The 17,920-nt window shown below is 40.1% G+C and overlaps 1 protein-coding gene across 4 annotated transcripts in view; it reads left to right on the forward strand.

Annotated features, from left to right (window-relative positions):
- The window catches only part of ACTN2 (actinin alpha 2), a 68,746-nt gene extending 51,442 nt beyond the window's left edge, over positions 1 to 17,304 (forward strand). For 2 of the 4 annotated variants that reach the window (XM_009511312.2, XM_064445757.1), the window contains 9 exons: positions 1,921 to 2,029; positions 2,872 to 3,012; positions 3,402 to 3,584; positions 4,738 to 4,872; positions 5,351 to 5,530; positions 5,896 to 6,042; positions 13,515 to 13,580; positions 14,495 to 14,653; positions 15,957 to 17,304. In XM_009511312.2, coding sequence (XP_009509607.1) covers positions 1,921 to 2,029; positions 2,872 to 3,012; positions 3,402 to 3,584; positions 4,738 to 4,872; positions 5,351 to 5,530; positions 5,896 to 6,042; positions 13,515 to 13,580; positions 14,495 to 14,653; positions 15,957 to 16,115 — 1,279 coding nt within the window. In that variant the 3' untranslated portion in view covers positions 16,116 to 17,304. Of the gene's footprint in view, positions 1 to 1,920; positions 2,030 to 2,871; positions 3,013 to 3,401; positions 3,585 to 4,737; positions 4,873 to 5,350; positions 5,531 to 5,895; positions 6,043 to 12,276; positions 12,355 to 13,514; positions 13,581 to 14,494; positions 14,654 to 15,956 lie in introns of all 4 variants that reach the window. The other 2 variants (XM_064445759.1, XM_064445758.1) reach the window with 2 other exon arrangements.
- Positions 17,305 to 17,920: the final 616 nt, after the last annotated feature.

Here is a 17,920-nt window from a genome sequence, read left to right on the forward strand (position 1 = left end):
CGTTGCAATTACCTTCCAGGACTTTGACCAGAGCTGGTACAATCAGTCCCTCACTTTCATGGAAGGACACCTGCCCTTATCCTAATCAACAAAAGGAGATAAGTGATCCATTGATGCAAAAATAAAATTTGCAGTACTCTCAGGGATGTGACCTAGAGTATCTGGAAAAATACCCTGTCTATATTCTGGTATATTAGATTTGTTATGTGAAAGGAGACCAGAATACAAATCTTCACATCCCATCCACTTAGTGACCTCACAGCTCACACAGGAACATCAGCTAATAATATGCTACAATATAAAAAACCAACTTCCAGCCAAAACCTCACAGCAGCAAAATATATCTCAGCCTGTTTCATCCAAAACGCCACGCTTCTGACTTAAAATTTCTTAACAAATAGATGGTTTTTGTTGCAGCCGTTGAAGGCTAACAAAAAGGCTTGCTCTAAAGGAGGAAACAAGTTTTTGCGTTAAGGAGCCCTTGTATTGTATGGCTTGCTGGCAGCTTTCTCCTTATAATCTAACAGTTTTACTTTCACAATTTTGGGTTGGTTTTCGTATTTTTAAATATTGTTATGGCATTTTATTTTTACTTGTTTTATCATTCTTCACTTTCAACAGTCAATTGATTGCAGCACATCTGAAGCCTCTTTTAAACAGAATGGTTCACATCCTTCTCAACCTTATCCCGAACCTGATTGCTCTGACTGAGCTTAGAGGAGGAAGCACGAATGCTGCTCCTGGTCTACAGTGTAGCTTCATAGCGGAAAGCTACCTCTGCTCCCATTTTGTCCTCTGTGATTCTCTAAGTGGAAGTGATCTGTACATCCCTCTTGCCAACTGCCTAGAGAAGAACGTTCAAAAAAAAGGGAACAAATTCTGTCTGCATTTAATGTCTTGTTCAAGCCTAAAGTAAATCTTAGCTTCATATTGCCATGCTGTCACATAATCACAACCTCTGCAGTGTTTAATACTGGGCAGTGCCCTCAAGGAGCAGCCAAGAGCTAAATTCAGTGGATGATGATACACCACTAAAAGTGAGCTCCCGAAGAGCCAAACACACGTATTTTATTATGGTCATGGTAGCTGCAGCAGAACCAAGGGGATTATCTGCCACCGAGATCAAAAATTTAGTCAGAGACAAACTTAGCGCAGAATCTCAAGACAGAACCTTAAAAAGTTATTCCAGTCTTAGGCAGAACAGTAAGCTGCTTTGACAGGATAATGTAAGCCTATTAAGCAGGTGAAAAAGCAATGCTAACTGCTATGTTCTTTGTGGGTGCACTGAAGAGATTCCTGTACTTTGAACTAGCCAGTTCTAGGGTGTAGCTCTGTGAGGAGTTCCTGGAGAGGAAGATGAAAATTGTTTGTGCCCCAGATCTGGGCAGCCCCTATTAGTATTGCCAGGCTTGTGGGAGAGGGATTATGCTTTGAATACAACCTGAGGACTGCTTCTCAGCTAAATAATTTCAGAGCATATGAGGCTGGAAAGGATCATAGGATTATTTAAAACAAAATGTATATTTCAGGCCAATTAATTTAAAACTGTACCAATCTTCAGAAATGTGCTAAAGCCCCAGACTGAAGCATTCTGGTCTTCAGGAGATCAAATTGCTTGTGCCACAGGAACAGCTGGGACAAAGATGGTTAGACACCTTAGTTGTCTTTAGTACCTGGGTGTCACAGATGGGCACTTGATTTTTCTCACAGCAGAGGAGGTTGATCCTGTTCCTGTGCTGCTTCTTGAAATGCTGAATGTCTACATCACACCTGTCTATACTGCAACACTTGCTTACCTGAAGAATAAATATTGCAAAAAAGACGGGAAGAATTACTGAGGGCCAGTGGAAGAGTGTGGACAACACAACTGCTCCTGTCTTTCAGAAAGTCACAGAGATTTTTGTCTTCACTCTTTCGTAGTGAACTGGACTACCATGATGCTGCAAGTGTCAATGATAGATGCCAAAAGATATGTGACCAATGGGACAGCCTGGGAACACTTACTCAGAAAAGGAGAGAGGCACTGGAGGTAAACCATATAACACTGATCAGCAGCCTCAGCTGAGGCAGGGAGGGGGGGATAAACCATTTGCCTCGGATCTGGAAACAGTGCCATCGAGCACCCGCTTTGGAATCTGAACAGCAATAAACCCTTTCCTCACATCTCCATTTCATTCTGCTGTGGTTTCAGTTGCAAACAGATTGACTTGCTCACAGCAGACTTGACAGTGCTCAGCTGCCACGGGCATTTCTAAAGCAGCAACAAACAGCATGCAGGCTATAGCACCGCTTTTTGAGAATTCGGTGTCCAGCAAGGATAACAAAAGCCATTGGGTGCTTACCTTTTCATATTTGTCTGAGCTTAATCAGGTGAAGTATAGGATAATGGCCAGCACTGGGTTGATTTTTTGGTAGTGAGTATTCCAAAGTACTGAGTTACTTTCCAAAAACTTGTTCCTTAAGGAAAGATGAAGTCACGCACTTACATGCCAAGGTGGAAAACATACGTCTAATTCTTCCCTTTTATACTTACAAGAAATCACTAAAGCAAGATTAGCAGATTTTAATTGATTTGCAGATAGATCACAATAACAAAAATACTTAAAACATCAGTAGTGAAAAAGTAGTTTCACCTGTTATCCTTCAAAGGCATACACCCCTTTTAGCATGCTGGAGAGTGTGAAAGTATCTTTACTGCAACTAGTCCTATTGCCTTGAGCGAAAATCCTCAAAGCAGGTGGTGAAATCAGTCAACAAAGCCATCATTTGCTATTGGAAAGATGAGGTGTGACTTTGTGCATGGGTGGGTGTATGTGTGGAGTTAGGTCCTGCCCTAGTAACAACTGAATGTACCTTTCCCAACCTGTACAGAGGACAGAGAAATTGCTCGAAACAATTGACCAGCTTCACCTGGAGTTTGCCAAAAGAGCTGCTCCTTTCAACAACTGGATGGAAGGTGCTATGGAAGACCTACAGGACATGTTTATTGTTCATAGCATAGAGGAAATTCAGGTAAATGGTTGTCTATTTTTTGGCTTACAGTCATGGGAAAACAAGAAAGGAAGCCATTCCTTCTTGGAAAGTAGAACACATGCTAGACAAAAACCCAGTATCTGTCCTGACATTTTCTTTGTGATAGGCAATGTCTACTCTTTTATAAATAGGGTTCTTCATTGGTATGCAGGCATATTTCAGACCTCATGGAAGAAGCAATGGTCCTGATAAAGTCAATGAGGGCTGTTTCATGAATCTATCTACATATATTATTTCTTGTATCTACAGATGCATGTAGACAGGGTATCTGAGAGGCTGAGAGAGCAGTCGTGCTTATTTATAGATCTTCCAGATGTTGAAAGAAACGTTAAGGTTTTCATGCTTTCCCTTTCTGTTTCTGATTTTAGAGCTTAATCACCGCACACGATCAATTTAAAGCTACTTTGCCAGAGGCAGATGGTGAAAGACAGGCCATACTGTCAATCCAGAACGAAGTTGAAAAAGTTATTCAGAGTTACAGCATGAGAATAAGCGCAAGCAATCCTTACAGCACTGTTACTGTTGAAGAGATTCGTAGCAAGTGGGAAAAGGTAATGTATGCTAAATACGTAAAGGACTTTGTAACACAGTATTCTACTTTAGGAATACTGAGAATATTCAGAGAACTTTACAATAAATCTGTAAATTATTCTGGATCATCAGATGCCAGAATGAACTTTCTACAGTACCTTCTGCTCTCCCTTCTGTTTGCTAGGCTTGCTTCACCATATCCCTTGCTCCATCGCTCACTGTTACCTATGTCTTTTTTGGCTTTTTGGCGGAGCAAGAGAAGCATGTGTTGAGGCTAGTGCAGAGCTGGTGGCTGGCCAGCGAATGGGCCAGGGGGTGCCATCAAAAGAACATAAAATGATTGCATTCTTTCTCTCAGTATAAACAGTAGTTCATGTGTCTCTTCTGCCCAGCTTCTGCTTTTCATGAATGTTGTAAAAAAAATTAGCATCTTTGGGACCATTAATGTTCTGTCCAATTAGATTGAAATTGGCAATTACCGTAAAAAATTACTAGGGAGGGATTAAAGAGAGGCTTGTAGAGCAATCGCACAAACTTTATTTCATTAGGAACCAAGACAGATAATATGCTGAAGGTAAATGATTGTGTAGAATGTATGAACTTACCAAATACATAAACCTACATGGACAAGAACACACCCTCAATGGGTTATAAAAACCGACCAGTAAGGACTAAACTCAGTCTCCCAGGGCTATCCAAAAGGGTAAGCCAAAAAAGCTTTTCCAATGTATTAGAGACCTTCAGATACACATGATGGACAGAACGTGTCTCCTGCTATCCTATCATAATGGCTGTGCTCGAATAAAATGTTTTGCACCAACTATTCTTAGAACAATTACTTAGAGATTGAAAAATCACCTGTGTTTCAAAAGGAAAGCAAAGTAACTGCTCTAATAACAATTCAAGTTAAATAATTGTCTTGAACTTGAATCCAGCCCGAGGTGAGAATTTCTACTCTCTCCATGTCAGTCTCTCTGTCCAAGACCATGTTAAGCAATTTCTTATGTTAGCACAGAATTGTTAAATAAAATAGTGATCATGTTTCTGGCTTGTCTGTCTGATACCAGCCTTCAGACCAGTAAGAAAATTAGTCGCTGAAGACTTATTTATTCCATTTGGTTTTAAACTATTCAGCTGTGCCTGCTCACACTTAGTGCTTTCCCACTGTAACAGGTGAAGCAGCTGGTGCCTCAGAGGGATCAATCCTTGCAGGAGGAACTAGCCCGCCAGCACGCCAACGAGCGCCTGCGTCGCCAGTTTGCTGCTCAGGCCAACGTCATTGGGCCGTGGATCCAGACCAAGATGGAGGTGAGTGTCAGACTCTCAAGCAGAAGCTGACAAATAAAGTGGTTTTTATCTCTGCTTTATATATGGGACAACAGCAATCTCCATGATAGTTCACCAGCTGTTTGATCCTGGAGTTTTTAGCACCTGTTAGGATGATTTTTAAAACTTTGGAAGCTTGTACAAGTGGTACCTTCATGCTCAGCAGGAGATGTAGCTTTGAAAAATCAGTCACTAAAAAATTACTGTTTAGCTTCTGCTTTCTGTAAAGGAAAGATACCAGGGTTAATGGAGTCTCAATACTAATTCCAGAAATAAAAGGGCCACATTTCTCTTGAAATGTGTTTTCTACAGTAAAATTTATCATCTCCAATGTATGAAGGTTTTATTACTATTGCTTCTTAGTATGAAAATATTACATATTTATGTGAACATTGGTCAGATGAGCAAATCTGAAGCTTAAATTTCACTGGGTGGGGGTTGTCTTTGTTCCTTTTGACAGGAAATTGCCCGCAGCTCTATTGAAATGACAGGGCCTTTGGAGGACCAGATGAATCAGCTGAAGCAATATGAGCAAAATATCATTAATTATAAACACAACATTGACAAACTGGAAGGAGATCATCAGCTTATACAAGAAGCCCTGGTGTTTGACAACAAGCACACCAACTATACTATGGAGGTAGCCATTTAGTCCCTTTTGTACTTGTTAGTTTATTCTGCCCTCTTCTGCCATAGAACTACCTTCCCTGATCTGAAGAGACTGCAACAGATGATGGAATTTGGCAGACTTCCTGATAATCTCATAAGACTTGTTTTATTTTCACTTATTTTTACTTTTAGTGAGAAGTACCCATTTAGAACCCATTTCCATATTTTTCTGAAAGCCATTTTTATTTTTAATGATCCTTGGTCATAATGGAAAACCAGTGGTATGGAAAAGGGAACACATAAATATTTAGAGCTGATTTTTTGCTTACAGTACTTTTTATACTCTTATAAGAATATATTTGATTCTTTAATAAATCAGTATTTTCTTTCTCATAGCACATCCGTGTCGGATGGGAGCTCCTACTTACCACCATTGCTCGAACTATCAATGAGGTTGAGACTCAGATCCTCACAAGAGATGCCAAGGGTATCACCCAGGAACAAATGAATGACTTCAGAGCATCATTCAATCATTTTGACAGGGTACAGTACTCCTGCTTTTTCTCAACTAGCAATATTTATTTTTCCCCAAAGCAAGTTTCTTTTCATTCCAAATGTAAGCCTTTTAAAAAACTGCAAATATAGTAGCAATGGGCTCTTTTTAAAACAGCAAAAAAGGTCAATTAACAAAGAATTTACAGCCCTATGGAATCATAGCATTGTACAGATACGTTAAAGATTAATTTTTACTCTTTACCCATAAGCAAAAATATAGTTCTGCTAATGTGGTTGAGTAATTGTTTAAATAACAGGCAGAACTGCATAAACCTGTGTCTTTTGGAAAATAATGTGCCCTTTTACTTTAAGGCAGTGTAGCATGTTCTATGTACTTGCCAGCAGCTTCCATCATGTTTAATTTTGCTGTAATCTGGATTACGGGTTTGTCTGGTTTTTTTTTTTTCCTTTTAATCACAGCTCGTCCCCCTAGAAATAGGTTCGTAGGGAATCTAGTTGGGGCACTGAGAGCTCTCAAGGAAAATCCTTTATTTTTCTGGCTGTATGTGGGAAATAAGAGGCTGGGGTTTTTTCAGTTTTCTAATCATGGATGAATACAAAAATAGGAATGAAAACACTAATGTGAAGAAACTTAACTCACTCCTCCTATGAGTTATGCAGTATTCATGGATAGAGGGTTAAAAAGATAGCTATTAATAGACAAAATAGCAAAATACATGCAGTCAGGATCTGACATTCCCAGTTGGAGAACAATCTGTACATGGGTTAGTTCTGCTGGTTCTGTGCTCACATGAACCCACCTTCAAAACCAAATTCACATTTCAAACACTGAAAAAAGATCACCATAATGCAGCACCAGGCTGTTCCCTTTTTCCCAGTACAGATTCCTGTAGTTAGCAGATTGTGCTTAACCCCTGACTTATATTCTGTTATCATGTGAATCAGCTCCTTCAAATCATTTCAGGGTATAGCAAAATGCCACTTTCGTTTTCACTGACACCCTGTTTGTCCAGCTCCACTCAAAATGGTTACCAATACCAGAACTTATACTTGCTGTGCGTTGGATGCTGACAGTCATAGTTCGCTAAATATTCTTTAGAATATCCTTAGCTGTTTAGAAAGACAAGCAGATTTGCCAAACCTTGGCTTTCTGAAGAAACACATGAGCATAGGAACCAGGAACAGATTTTATGGAAAACCTTAATGTGATTCTAATGCAGCATAATTCCTTTTTGTATTTTCTAAGGAAGCAGAAGATAACATCAGAGAAGCAGAAATAAATTTCTTGGGGTGGAAGGAAGTAGCACACTAAATGGCTTTCCCAATGCACTGGAGCAGATAACTGAGCAATTAGAGCTATTAAAAGCAGACAGAGTACCAGGCCTGGATAAATTACACGCCAGATTTGAGAGACCCTGTTGAGGGAAACCAGGGACTTTGCACAAAGATTTGACAGCTCCCTAAAGATAAGGAAGCAAGGTGACTGAATCCTAGTATATCTTACACTAGATGGCCGTTTCTAGCATCCCTGTATCTTTAGTTCATAGATGGGTTCTCTGCAACGCTCACAGCAAGGCTGGTTCAGTGCTTGAGGAGGTACTATGGGCATTTCTTGGTGCCCTGGAAGGTCTTGAAGGAAGAAGCTAAATCCTAAACCAACCAGCCCTATTATGGATCTTTGGGCTTTGCACATATAGTAAGCCTTTGAGATACTACAGGATACAATAGAGCAAGGCCTTAGGAAAGGCTGTATGGCCTGGAAGAGGGCGCTCGTGCCACGTAGCTGCAGGCAGGTTGGAGATGCGCTATGACAGTAAACTGCAACAGCGAAGCGCTTCCCAGCTCCTGGATCCTTGCCTATCCCTGGCTGTTTCCTTTCTTCAGGCTACGACGAGTCAAGGCTTCAGGCAGTGTACCTTCTGCCCTTGCTTCTGTTGTAGGAAGCCTGAGAGTCTGGGTCAGAAGCGGAAAGAGATAGCTGCTTCATCAGTTTCTATGGCCTCAACGACCTGGGCCTGGGCTGCAAGTTTAGCTGCAGACCTTACCTTCCCCCATGACAGGTATAATCCAAAGGCCTTAAAAAAGAGTCCTGGAAGGATCATGTTAAGGGAGGGACCATTTTGCATATGATCCCTTTAGTATACTCCTTCCCTTAGCATCAGACATGAGAAATTGGTCTAGTAGGACTTTTGCACTGACACAGTGCAACAATGACATTCTTGGTAGCATCATGCAAGTCAAAAAAAGGAAGAAGGTAAGATCTAAAACCACTCAGCCACCAAGCCAAGCTTTCTGCAAGAGACAGATAATAGAAACACTGATAAAAGAGAAGCTTATACTGATTAAATTACACTGTAATTTAATGGGCAGATGCGACTCAATCTACACAGGCCGGAAGGAGACATTGAACGAACATGTTTGAGAGAGGCAGGCTTGTTTTTCTTTTTTTTAATCCTTTCTATGTCCTTGAACACTCACGTATTTAGTGCTGGTGAATAAAAGAAACCCAGGGTTCTTCGGACTTACTCCAGGGTACAAATAATAATGAAGACTTTAAACTTGGAATTTAGATAGAGAAGGCAGTTGTGGATTCTTTTATGGTCTTGATTACCTTAAATAGAAATGAAGGTCAAATTGGATCATCTGAACGTAAGCACTAACACAAAAAATACTGGCTTCTCTATGTCAGATGGAATTAGCAGTGCATGTGGTAATTTTCTTGCACTTAGCAGCATTTCTGAATGCCTGACACAGCTTAAAAAATACACTGAAAGAATTGGACTGCTAGTCACAATGATGAATAGCCAGAAAAGATCCCAAATATGAATACTGTCCCTGATGAGTAGGCTTTAAATACCTAAGGACAGCAGAATCATTTATGCATGCTATAGCTCTGGCTTCTGTGGCATTTCTCCAATTTAAGACGTATCTTAATGTTTGACTCTTAGTGTGTGTTGAGGATATCAGCAAAGTACTAATATGCAGAGTAGCTCCCTTCCCCATTTTAAATAATGTATTTTGGTACACATATACCTAACAACATTTTATTGAGTGCTTCTAGAAACAACTTCATTTGCTTATAAATCTGAGGAAGGAACCCCCTTCTTCCTCCCCAAGAAGAATATATAAAAAAAATTTTAAAACTTACAGTTCATATTCCATTATGGAGCTTAATTCTGCAGTTGTTAATCCTTTGAAAGAGAGCTAAATAATTGGGTGAATTATTTTAAATGGCTTCTACATCTTGAATATTTGAAAGAAAACTATTCAGTATTTTACAAGGTTTTTTTTTTTAGGGGAGCTTCATGCCCCTGATTCTCAAACTGCAGTAAGTGGGCATCATGCCTATAACGATTACAAGAGCAGGAAGAGTTGTGTTTCTCTCAGTGCATCCACCAGCAGAGATGTGCCAGCACAGAAAGCGTTAAAAGTCATCCTTGTTAAAGGCAAGTGGTAAATGCGCTTTGCCCCTTGGGGCAAGGGGGCAGCCCTCTAGGCTCTTGTGTTTCCAACAGGCATGTACGCAGGCTGCTACCCCAGAGTTTATCCCTGAAGGTGCTGCTGCTTACCTGCTACTCCGTGCTGGAGGCTGTGCCTGAAGGCACAGTCTAGTTGTAGGTATAAATATAAATCTTTAGCAACGGTGGTCTGTTTCCTTCCTTAGTGTGCCTGCATAGAGAAAAAAAGAGAAAGTGGGACATGATGTCTGAATCACAGAAGCAGTTTAGAAATGGTGCAGAGCTGCAGTATGGTATGCAGGCAAACTGGGACACCAACACAGATACATTGTCAGTCACTGGTTTTGAAGTCTTTTTATGCAGGGATTCCTTTTTCAGATTCAGTATATTTAGTAAATTCTAAATAAGATTGCGAAGTGTGTGATAAAATATCCGCAGTGGCTCTGCATGTAATATCCTAATGGTTGTTAACATATTCTACTATTGATTTTTGTGCAAACTACAGATTTTAAGTAGGAGCTCTGCACACAGAATAATACCATCATGCCACCCTATACTTTACTAACAGAAAAACAACAGCTCCCTATTAAATGAGCCACATGATCAGGCTTATGCAGGTCAATTAGCACTCAGGAAACTGAGGGAGATATTTAGGAATGGATTACTTTGACTCAGAAGCTCACTTGTTTTATAAGGCCAAATATAAATCACAAAGGGGAGGGAAAAGATTTCTAGGGACTAGTATTGAAACACAGAGGGGGATTTCAGTGTTTTACTTTGTATTGGTAGGTAAAGATAAACAAGGCAAAGTTACTTATATGCTTTAAAAAATTAATGTTGGTGCTTAATGTTGACCTGCAAACAATAAAAATAAATACAAAGAACCATTTCCCAATGAGAACGCCCTTGTATGGGCTCGATCTACACATTAATTGCAAAATACCACTGTATGCCATGAAACTCTGATACACTGCAAAGGCAAAGATGCCTTTTTAGGCCATATATGATGCAGATTAAAGAAGTTGACTACGAGAATGTGACAACCCGCTACGGCACATGGCACAAATACTTGGACCCTCACTGGGATTCCATTTAACCAGATGACAGTTGTGAGCCCCAGCACAACCATTGCGCTCCTCTCCTAAAGAAAATGGTTTATTGGTAGATGTGCTGGGCTCTCTCACTCCCATCTGCCCTTCGCTACCTGCTGCATGACTACGGCTGCCGTGTGTGCGGGTTTAGGGAGCCCATGCACATACTGACCACCCACTCCCCGGTGTAGTCAAGTAGCTAATAGTCCTCTACCAACACCTGGTGGAGGAGGTGGAGGGACAGCATTTGGCTCTTCGCTCCCATTTTTATGTAGTTTTTTTTGCAGTTACCCAGTAGTATCTTTGGCTTTAGAGGTTAGGTAAAATGAGCCGACTTCACTCCCGGTATGACGTGCCATAGCCTGTCTCCAGGATGGTTTTGGAGAGTTTCAAGCCAGTCTAGATCAACATTTTCAGAATGATAAAATAAACCATTTTGAGTGCTTTATAGCAGGAATTATCCTATTGCATAGAAATGTTAAAGGAAAAAAAACTTCACTGTGATTATGGCTTTTATATAAATGCTGCTCCAGATTTCAAGCTTTGCTCTATCTCTTGTAATTGACTTCCCACTGTTGTTTTTCATCTTCCCTTTATGGAGCTAGTGGAGGATGATGCAGAGGGAGTCAATATAACAGCATGATATGTCAAAAATGCATGCTGTGATGAACTTAATAAAGCACCACTTTATCCTATTAGTATATTAAATAAACCTAGCGCATTTGTTAAAACTCCTATAATTTTAGTCATGTATAGCTATATAGAAATTTTCAAAAATAAATTATTAATCCAGCAGGCAAATATGTAGCAGACAGAAAACCTTGGATCTTCTCCAAACTGTCGGTCTGTAAAATCAATGAGGGTAACCATTTTTCATCATAGAACATCTCTTTAATTGTACACATGTTAACTCAATCTGAAGTATACCTATGATGGGTCACATTTTGTATGAAATGGAAGAAAAAGATAAGCCAGTCTGTTTTTCAGAAATTAGTGTGGATTTATTGACCTGCAAAATGGGAAAAAGCGTTGGTTCAAAATACTGATCCAGTTTGACATGGTGTTACCAGCAGCCATTTAACCTGGAATGCAAGGGGGTTTTTAAGTCAGTTTTCAAAGCAAAAATCCTTACTGTACAGATTATTAAAGAGGAGAGATAACAGAAAATAAGTTACATCAGTTATAAAATTATTTTGGATCTAGACAAGAAATCAATTGTTTTGTACTCCTCCTCTCTTTCGAGATATGCATATTCAGTTGCTAAGCAATATTATCAGATCAAAAGTGAAGTAACAGTAATTGGGGGGCGGAATTGTTTTGCCCAGGTTCAGTGATCCTTTGGCTGCATCTCACATACACTGTACAACTATAGAAAATTAAGGAAACTGGCAGTTCAATAGAATAAAAACTGCCTTATCAGCAAAAATGTTTAAAAAGCACCTGTAGAGGGTGCACAGTTTTAACTCTGTAGTTGAAGCAAGGACCCTCTTCCACTAAGAAAAAAAACCTGAAGCATGAAACTGCAAGAGTTGTACACTTTTTAGGTAATTTATTGCAATATATTGACATTAAGTTCCCATGGAGTTCTGTAGGAGCATGGGTATTAATACAAGAGTAGAATGTTCTTTACTAACCAACTAACTAACCGTATCTGTGACCTTTCTTTCTTTCCTTTCACCTTCCCAAACGCATGACCTGTGATGGGATGCTAGGATGAATCTGACAATCTACATTCTGATGAATTTAAAGCCTGCCTCATCAGTCTAGGACAGGTTGGAAATGACCTACAGGTAGAGGAAACTGATATTGTTCTGTTTTCAGATAGGCCGATATAATAATAGCTGAAGAGATTGTGGGTTTAAACTCCAATGTATTGGTCATAATGCTTTGAACAGATCCTGCCTTGGGGAAGACAACTGGAGTAGATGGACTGCCAGCATCACTTGGAGCCATATTTTTCTATCCATTTTTCAAAGATTTTTCAGGTTATTTCTTTTACTTGGTTTGAGATGTTTTAATTGGTCTCTACTAGATAACTGTGGGGAGCTCCCATGCTTCTTGCACTCAGACTTTTGCTATTTTTCCCTTCCTCAGACTCAACACAAGCTCTCTACTGGTCTCTCCTGATTTAGGATGACACAGTTCTCTCCAAACTGCTACATTGTGTCACAACACAGAGGAAATGCTTATTTACCTTCTTACTATCATGCCCTTTAATGTGTACTCAGCTCTGAGCCCAGAATGCCACATATATGTCATTGCCTGGAAAGTGAGCAACCTCCTTTCATACAAGGTCTTCAACTGCCCTCCTTCTACATCTTGCAAGTCTCATCCTTTAAGCCAGCATCCACATCCCTCTGCTCTAGTCCAAGTCCTGACAGCCTGCAGTCAGAAGGAAAACCCCTGTCCTTATTTCCCATATGTGAGCAGAAAGCTCTCACAGTGTACCTACCTTAGCCTTGGAGTGGAGTATTTGAAACAGTCAGTGGTACGCTATTTTCAGCCTGTTTTTAGCTATACTTTTAATCACTACAGCATCCCATGTGGAACCTTTCAAAGACATTTCACATCAGGGAGGCAGCTTGAGCATCTCCTGAGTTTGACTAGTTTAGTAACAAACTTTTCTCCTTGCCCTTCTCTTTGTCTTCATTGGTTGTGTTCTCTGTATTCTTGTCTCATTCACCTCCTCTTCTCCCTTATCGCTCCCCTGACCTTTCCTGATGTTACTTCTCGTGGTGAAAATGTCTGTTTCCTGTGTGTAATATGTTAGTTACTTCTTCCTCCTTTAAAACTGATGATGACTCTGGTGACCTGCTTGGGCAATATCACTGAATACTGTTCATACACTGGATCCAACATGCCAATGGTCTAAACTCGTCATCTCTCTGGAAATTACCTTGGATTCTTCAAACCTTCCCTTCTATATTCCTGACATTGTTTTGGTCAATAGAGGAAGAATGGATTGATGGACCACGATGATTTCAGAGCTTGCTTAATTTCAATGGGTTATGATTTGGTATGAATTTTAAGAAACAACGGCAACTCATTCTGCTTACAGCTTATAGCATTAACCACAGCAACACTAAAGCTTATTTAAATTGACAGAATACTAATTTACACTAGGGATACTAGTTTTCTTGTTTCTTTGCTTTTTCTCTGTTTTCAAATGGTTAAAAAGGAAGATAAAAGTAAAACTAGACACTTGAAAAACATATTCTATGATCTGCTGCATTGCTCTATGAATTAAGGAAACTTTAAAAGTTGAAATTAACAGTTCTTAAATTAATTTTTTTTTCTTTCTTCTTTATCTGCATGAGGAAGAATGAGTTTGATGCTGTTTAATTCTCATAAACTACCTCTGGCTGTTGCATTTGCTTTCCTTCATTTATTCGAAAAAATTTCCCCCCAAATTCACCCTATTTAGTGGAAAAAGGATTAGCCTTAGTTGAACTGTCCTATATGTGGCATGAAATTTTCAGAATTGTTTCCCTTACCTCGTAGTTCACGGGGTCTGCAAGTACAATGCTTCTTGGGCTATTGTTTCACCTCCCTGTGCGGTATCTAACTTAGAACGGTTTTAGGATGGGGTGGAAAATGAAGCATTAAGTTAAAACAAGTTCAACAGGCATCGAGTGAGGGTGGGTGGGAGGGGGGAGAAGGTTGCAGAAAGTTAATTGAAAGGTGCATACTATGTATTTAGGACAAAGAATACATTTTTCGAAAGCACCGAGTCCTTTTAACAAAAAAGGGGTGGGCATTTTAGATCACAGATTTCATTGTCTCTGACATTTATGCTCCTACGCCAGGAAGGTGCTTTAAAAACTTTGTAACCACTGGTCCCTACTAGTTCATGAGAGACTCGGGCTGATGGGAGATTGATATTACAGTGACCATTTTTTGTTTGTTTGTTTCTTTTGGATTCTGTGAAAGGGCGAAGCTGAGTTTGCCCGAATCATGTCTCTGGTTGACCCCAATGGGCAAGGAACCGTCACTTTCCAGTCCTTCATTGACTTCATGACCAGAGAAACAGCAGACACAGACACGGCGGAGCAAGTGATAGCTTCCTTCAGAATCCTGGCTTCAGATAAGGTCAGTCACTGTGCTGCTGGCTGTAAGGATTATAGCTGGTAATACCTCTCCTATTCAGCTCTTCTTTGCTGAAAGTCTTACACAAGCCTTTTAGTAATAGTGAAGCTTTGTTTTCAAATTGTAAGGCAAGTGCTTTCTCCCAAAGTCTTTATGTTTGGAACCAAGACTCTTCGCTTAAATGGGTGCAGAATTCAAGGCTTGGTCTGTATACCCTCATATCACAAGGAGCCAACATAAAATTAGACATCTTAGACAAGATGTCTGTATAATGGATATATTGTACTTCAGGTTATTTCTGCACAGCATCCGTGGTTAGAGAGGAACTCATTCTCCTTTCGTGCTGTTGTCTGGATGTTTCACTGCAGAGTTTGGCCCTCTGGTACATAGGCTGGGCCAGCTGCACAAGACTACACCTAACTGAGCCATGTTGTGACCCAGCAGCTCATTGAACAGGGTGATGTAATGTGGTGCACCCCTATCCTAGGAGGAGCAGGAGGAGGATGAGGCCTCCTCCAGTTACTGGGTACGTGGAGGAAGCTCCTGAATTTGGCATACTTTCCTCCCCACAGCCAGATCCTCTGGCGAGTGAGTGGTGTATGAAGATGAAAGGGAGGATAATGGCAACACAAGAGCTTCTGGAGCAGTCAGGGCTCTATTGATTTTCTCATTCTGGCTGTTTGTATTGATTTTGTGATCTCAGTTACTGTGGACCACATCTTGAATGCCAGACATGTCCTCAGGTAGGATTTCATGAGGAAGATGAAAGCCATTGTCTCAAAAAGAAAATGGATTTCATTACATTGCTATTTTAAATAATGTCGAGTCTGTTAACAGAGATCATAAATGCATATAATTTCATATCGTAAATAATATCATAAATGCAAACCATGAAGAGCAATAATGCATTTTTCATTACAAATATATTAGGTCCTTGAAACTAACAGGATCTGACTGAAAATGTGTCTGCCCTGTCACTGCGGAAGGGGCAGTAGTGCACTTCAGAGATACTGCCTGCCTACCCACGGATGAGCTGTATCAGCAGCAGTCTATCCATGGCTGCGCAGTGCTTGGTAGCTGACATAGACAGTCACATATCCGGAGACTGGATATTGACCCAATCAGTTTGTTGGTAGGATTGTCCCCTTCAATTCATCATTAGAGATGGAATTTATGGAGGAGAACATTTGGTCTCAGGGAAATAGGCAGGAGGTCCGAGTTTATTAGTCATAGCTACTGAAAACAGATATACTTTGTGTCTTTGAAGAATACATACTGAATTTGTCAATCCTTTCCCCCCTCCCAGCCTTACATCCTGGCAGATGAGTTACGCCGAGAGCTGCCTCCTGAGCAGGCTCAGTACTGCATCAAGAGAATGCCTCCCTACACCGGCCCAGGCTCTGTTCCTGGGGCTCTGGATTACACCTCTTTTTCATCGGCACTGTATGGAGAGAGCGACCTCTGATTCTGTAATTGGCCGTATTCATGGTAGACACTAAAAATACCCACCTTATTGCCCAGATTGCTTCTCAAAAGCTTTGACAAGCTGATTTAAAAATGAGTTTTACAAATACAGTAGGTACCATCAGTGTAAAGTGCTAGTAACCAAAGTAACTAGTGTATATTAAAGTGTGCAGCACGCTAGATTTCTGCATTGTTGGTTTTAGGTTGTCTGTCTTATACAATGCTAGAAAATGTATAAAAACCCCACAAGATTTTAACTTTGGAAATATCCATTCAGAAAATAGAATGTAAACCTAAGAACATTGAAACTCACAAAATATTTCTCCATTTTCAAAATGTTTCAATGCCATCTGTGCTTCTTTTACGATGTTCATAAAACTATGTGAGAAGTCATGCTTTTTTCTTTTGTTAGAGCAATATTATTTTCCTCTAATGATTTCTGATTTTGTATGCTTCTACTGGTGGAATTTAATAAAATATTAAAATGCAGTTTTTCAGGGAAGAAATGTATCAACCAAGTAAACTACTTAATTACAAAAATAATCCAGAATGCTATGGTTTTGTCTCTTAAAGATGGTTTTCTCTTATCACAAAGAGTTGTAATATAGGGGGAAAAGCTGAAAAGCTGGTTTAATTGCAAGTTTAGAGTTCTGTAAGCAGTACCTTTCTTTTAAGCTTTTAACTTTTAGAGCTGAGGGAGTACAACTTTTATAATCAGAAATAAGGAAGCTAATTTCATGTGAGCTGTTTTGTTTTGAAACCCTCATTCTTGTCTGTGCTGGACAGTCTTTGTTTCTCAGTATAAGAAAGCCTGTCCCTTGTATTAGTGGGCAACATTTGTCTCTATCCTGCATAATGCAAAATCCCATCTGAGCAAACGTAGTGTGGTTGTCTTGCAGCTTTAACTGTTCAGTGCTCAAGTTAGAGTTTGTCTTGATTTCTACTGGATCGCAGGAAGTTCTGTCTGTACTACGCTCCTGTGCGCTAGTTGTTGTACTGTTTTTTTTTTTCCATCTTGAGAAATGACAGAGAAGTAAAAGCAGTAACTTTTTTACTTGAATCCTACCGACACTGAGGAAATGCAATGTAATCAAACAAAACCATTTACAAATGGTGAAGTGAGCTGTGCAGCCCAGTGCTATTAAAGCAACGATGTGCCTATTAAATAAAGTCTGCTTTTCAAAACCTTATGAGACTCTGTCATTGGCAATCATCTAGCGGTTCTCTCTAAGAACTGGAAAGATTTCTGAATATTAAAGGAGGTTTCAGTCTGCTGAAAGTTCAGAAAGTAGGTAATGCCTTTCTATACACTGTGTTTGCATGAACAACAATTGCTACGTGTTGGAGGGACAGGTATGACCCCGTGAAGTGAGATGGAACTCCCAATGAGTGGGGCAGAGGTTCCATTTAAGTGACCTGAGTAGAGATGTCCATAGTTTGTTAGACTCCTAGCTTAGATTGATTTCAATGAGACCTAGGCACTAATGCTTTTGAAGATGTTGACCATAACTTTTTTGCATCTCTCTTTTCTCATGTGCAGATATTAAGCATGTAATGATGCTTTCACTGGCCTTTGCTTTGAAAGCTATGAAGGATTCAAACTCACTCCTAAAGCAGGCACCCTGCAGGTACGGTGCATGGGGTGGGAGCAATTTCAAAACAATCCCAGAGGAGACAGGCTATGACCAAATACTACTTCTCCTCCGCCTTGTGTGCAAAGGCCAGCAGAGGACTTAGAGAAACACTAGGGCTAGAATCACATCTCCTACAGTGCACGTGCAGCTTTGCACACAGCTGGAACTGCTG

This window comes from Phalacrocorax carbo, chromosome 3, assembly GCF_963921805.1.
Source record: "Phalacrocorax carbo chromosome 3, bPhaCar2.1, whole genome shotgun sequence".
Classification (NCBI taxonomy): Eukaryota; Metazoa; Chordata; class Aves; order Suliformes; family Phalacrocoracidae; genus Phalacrocorax; species Phalacrocorax carbo.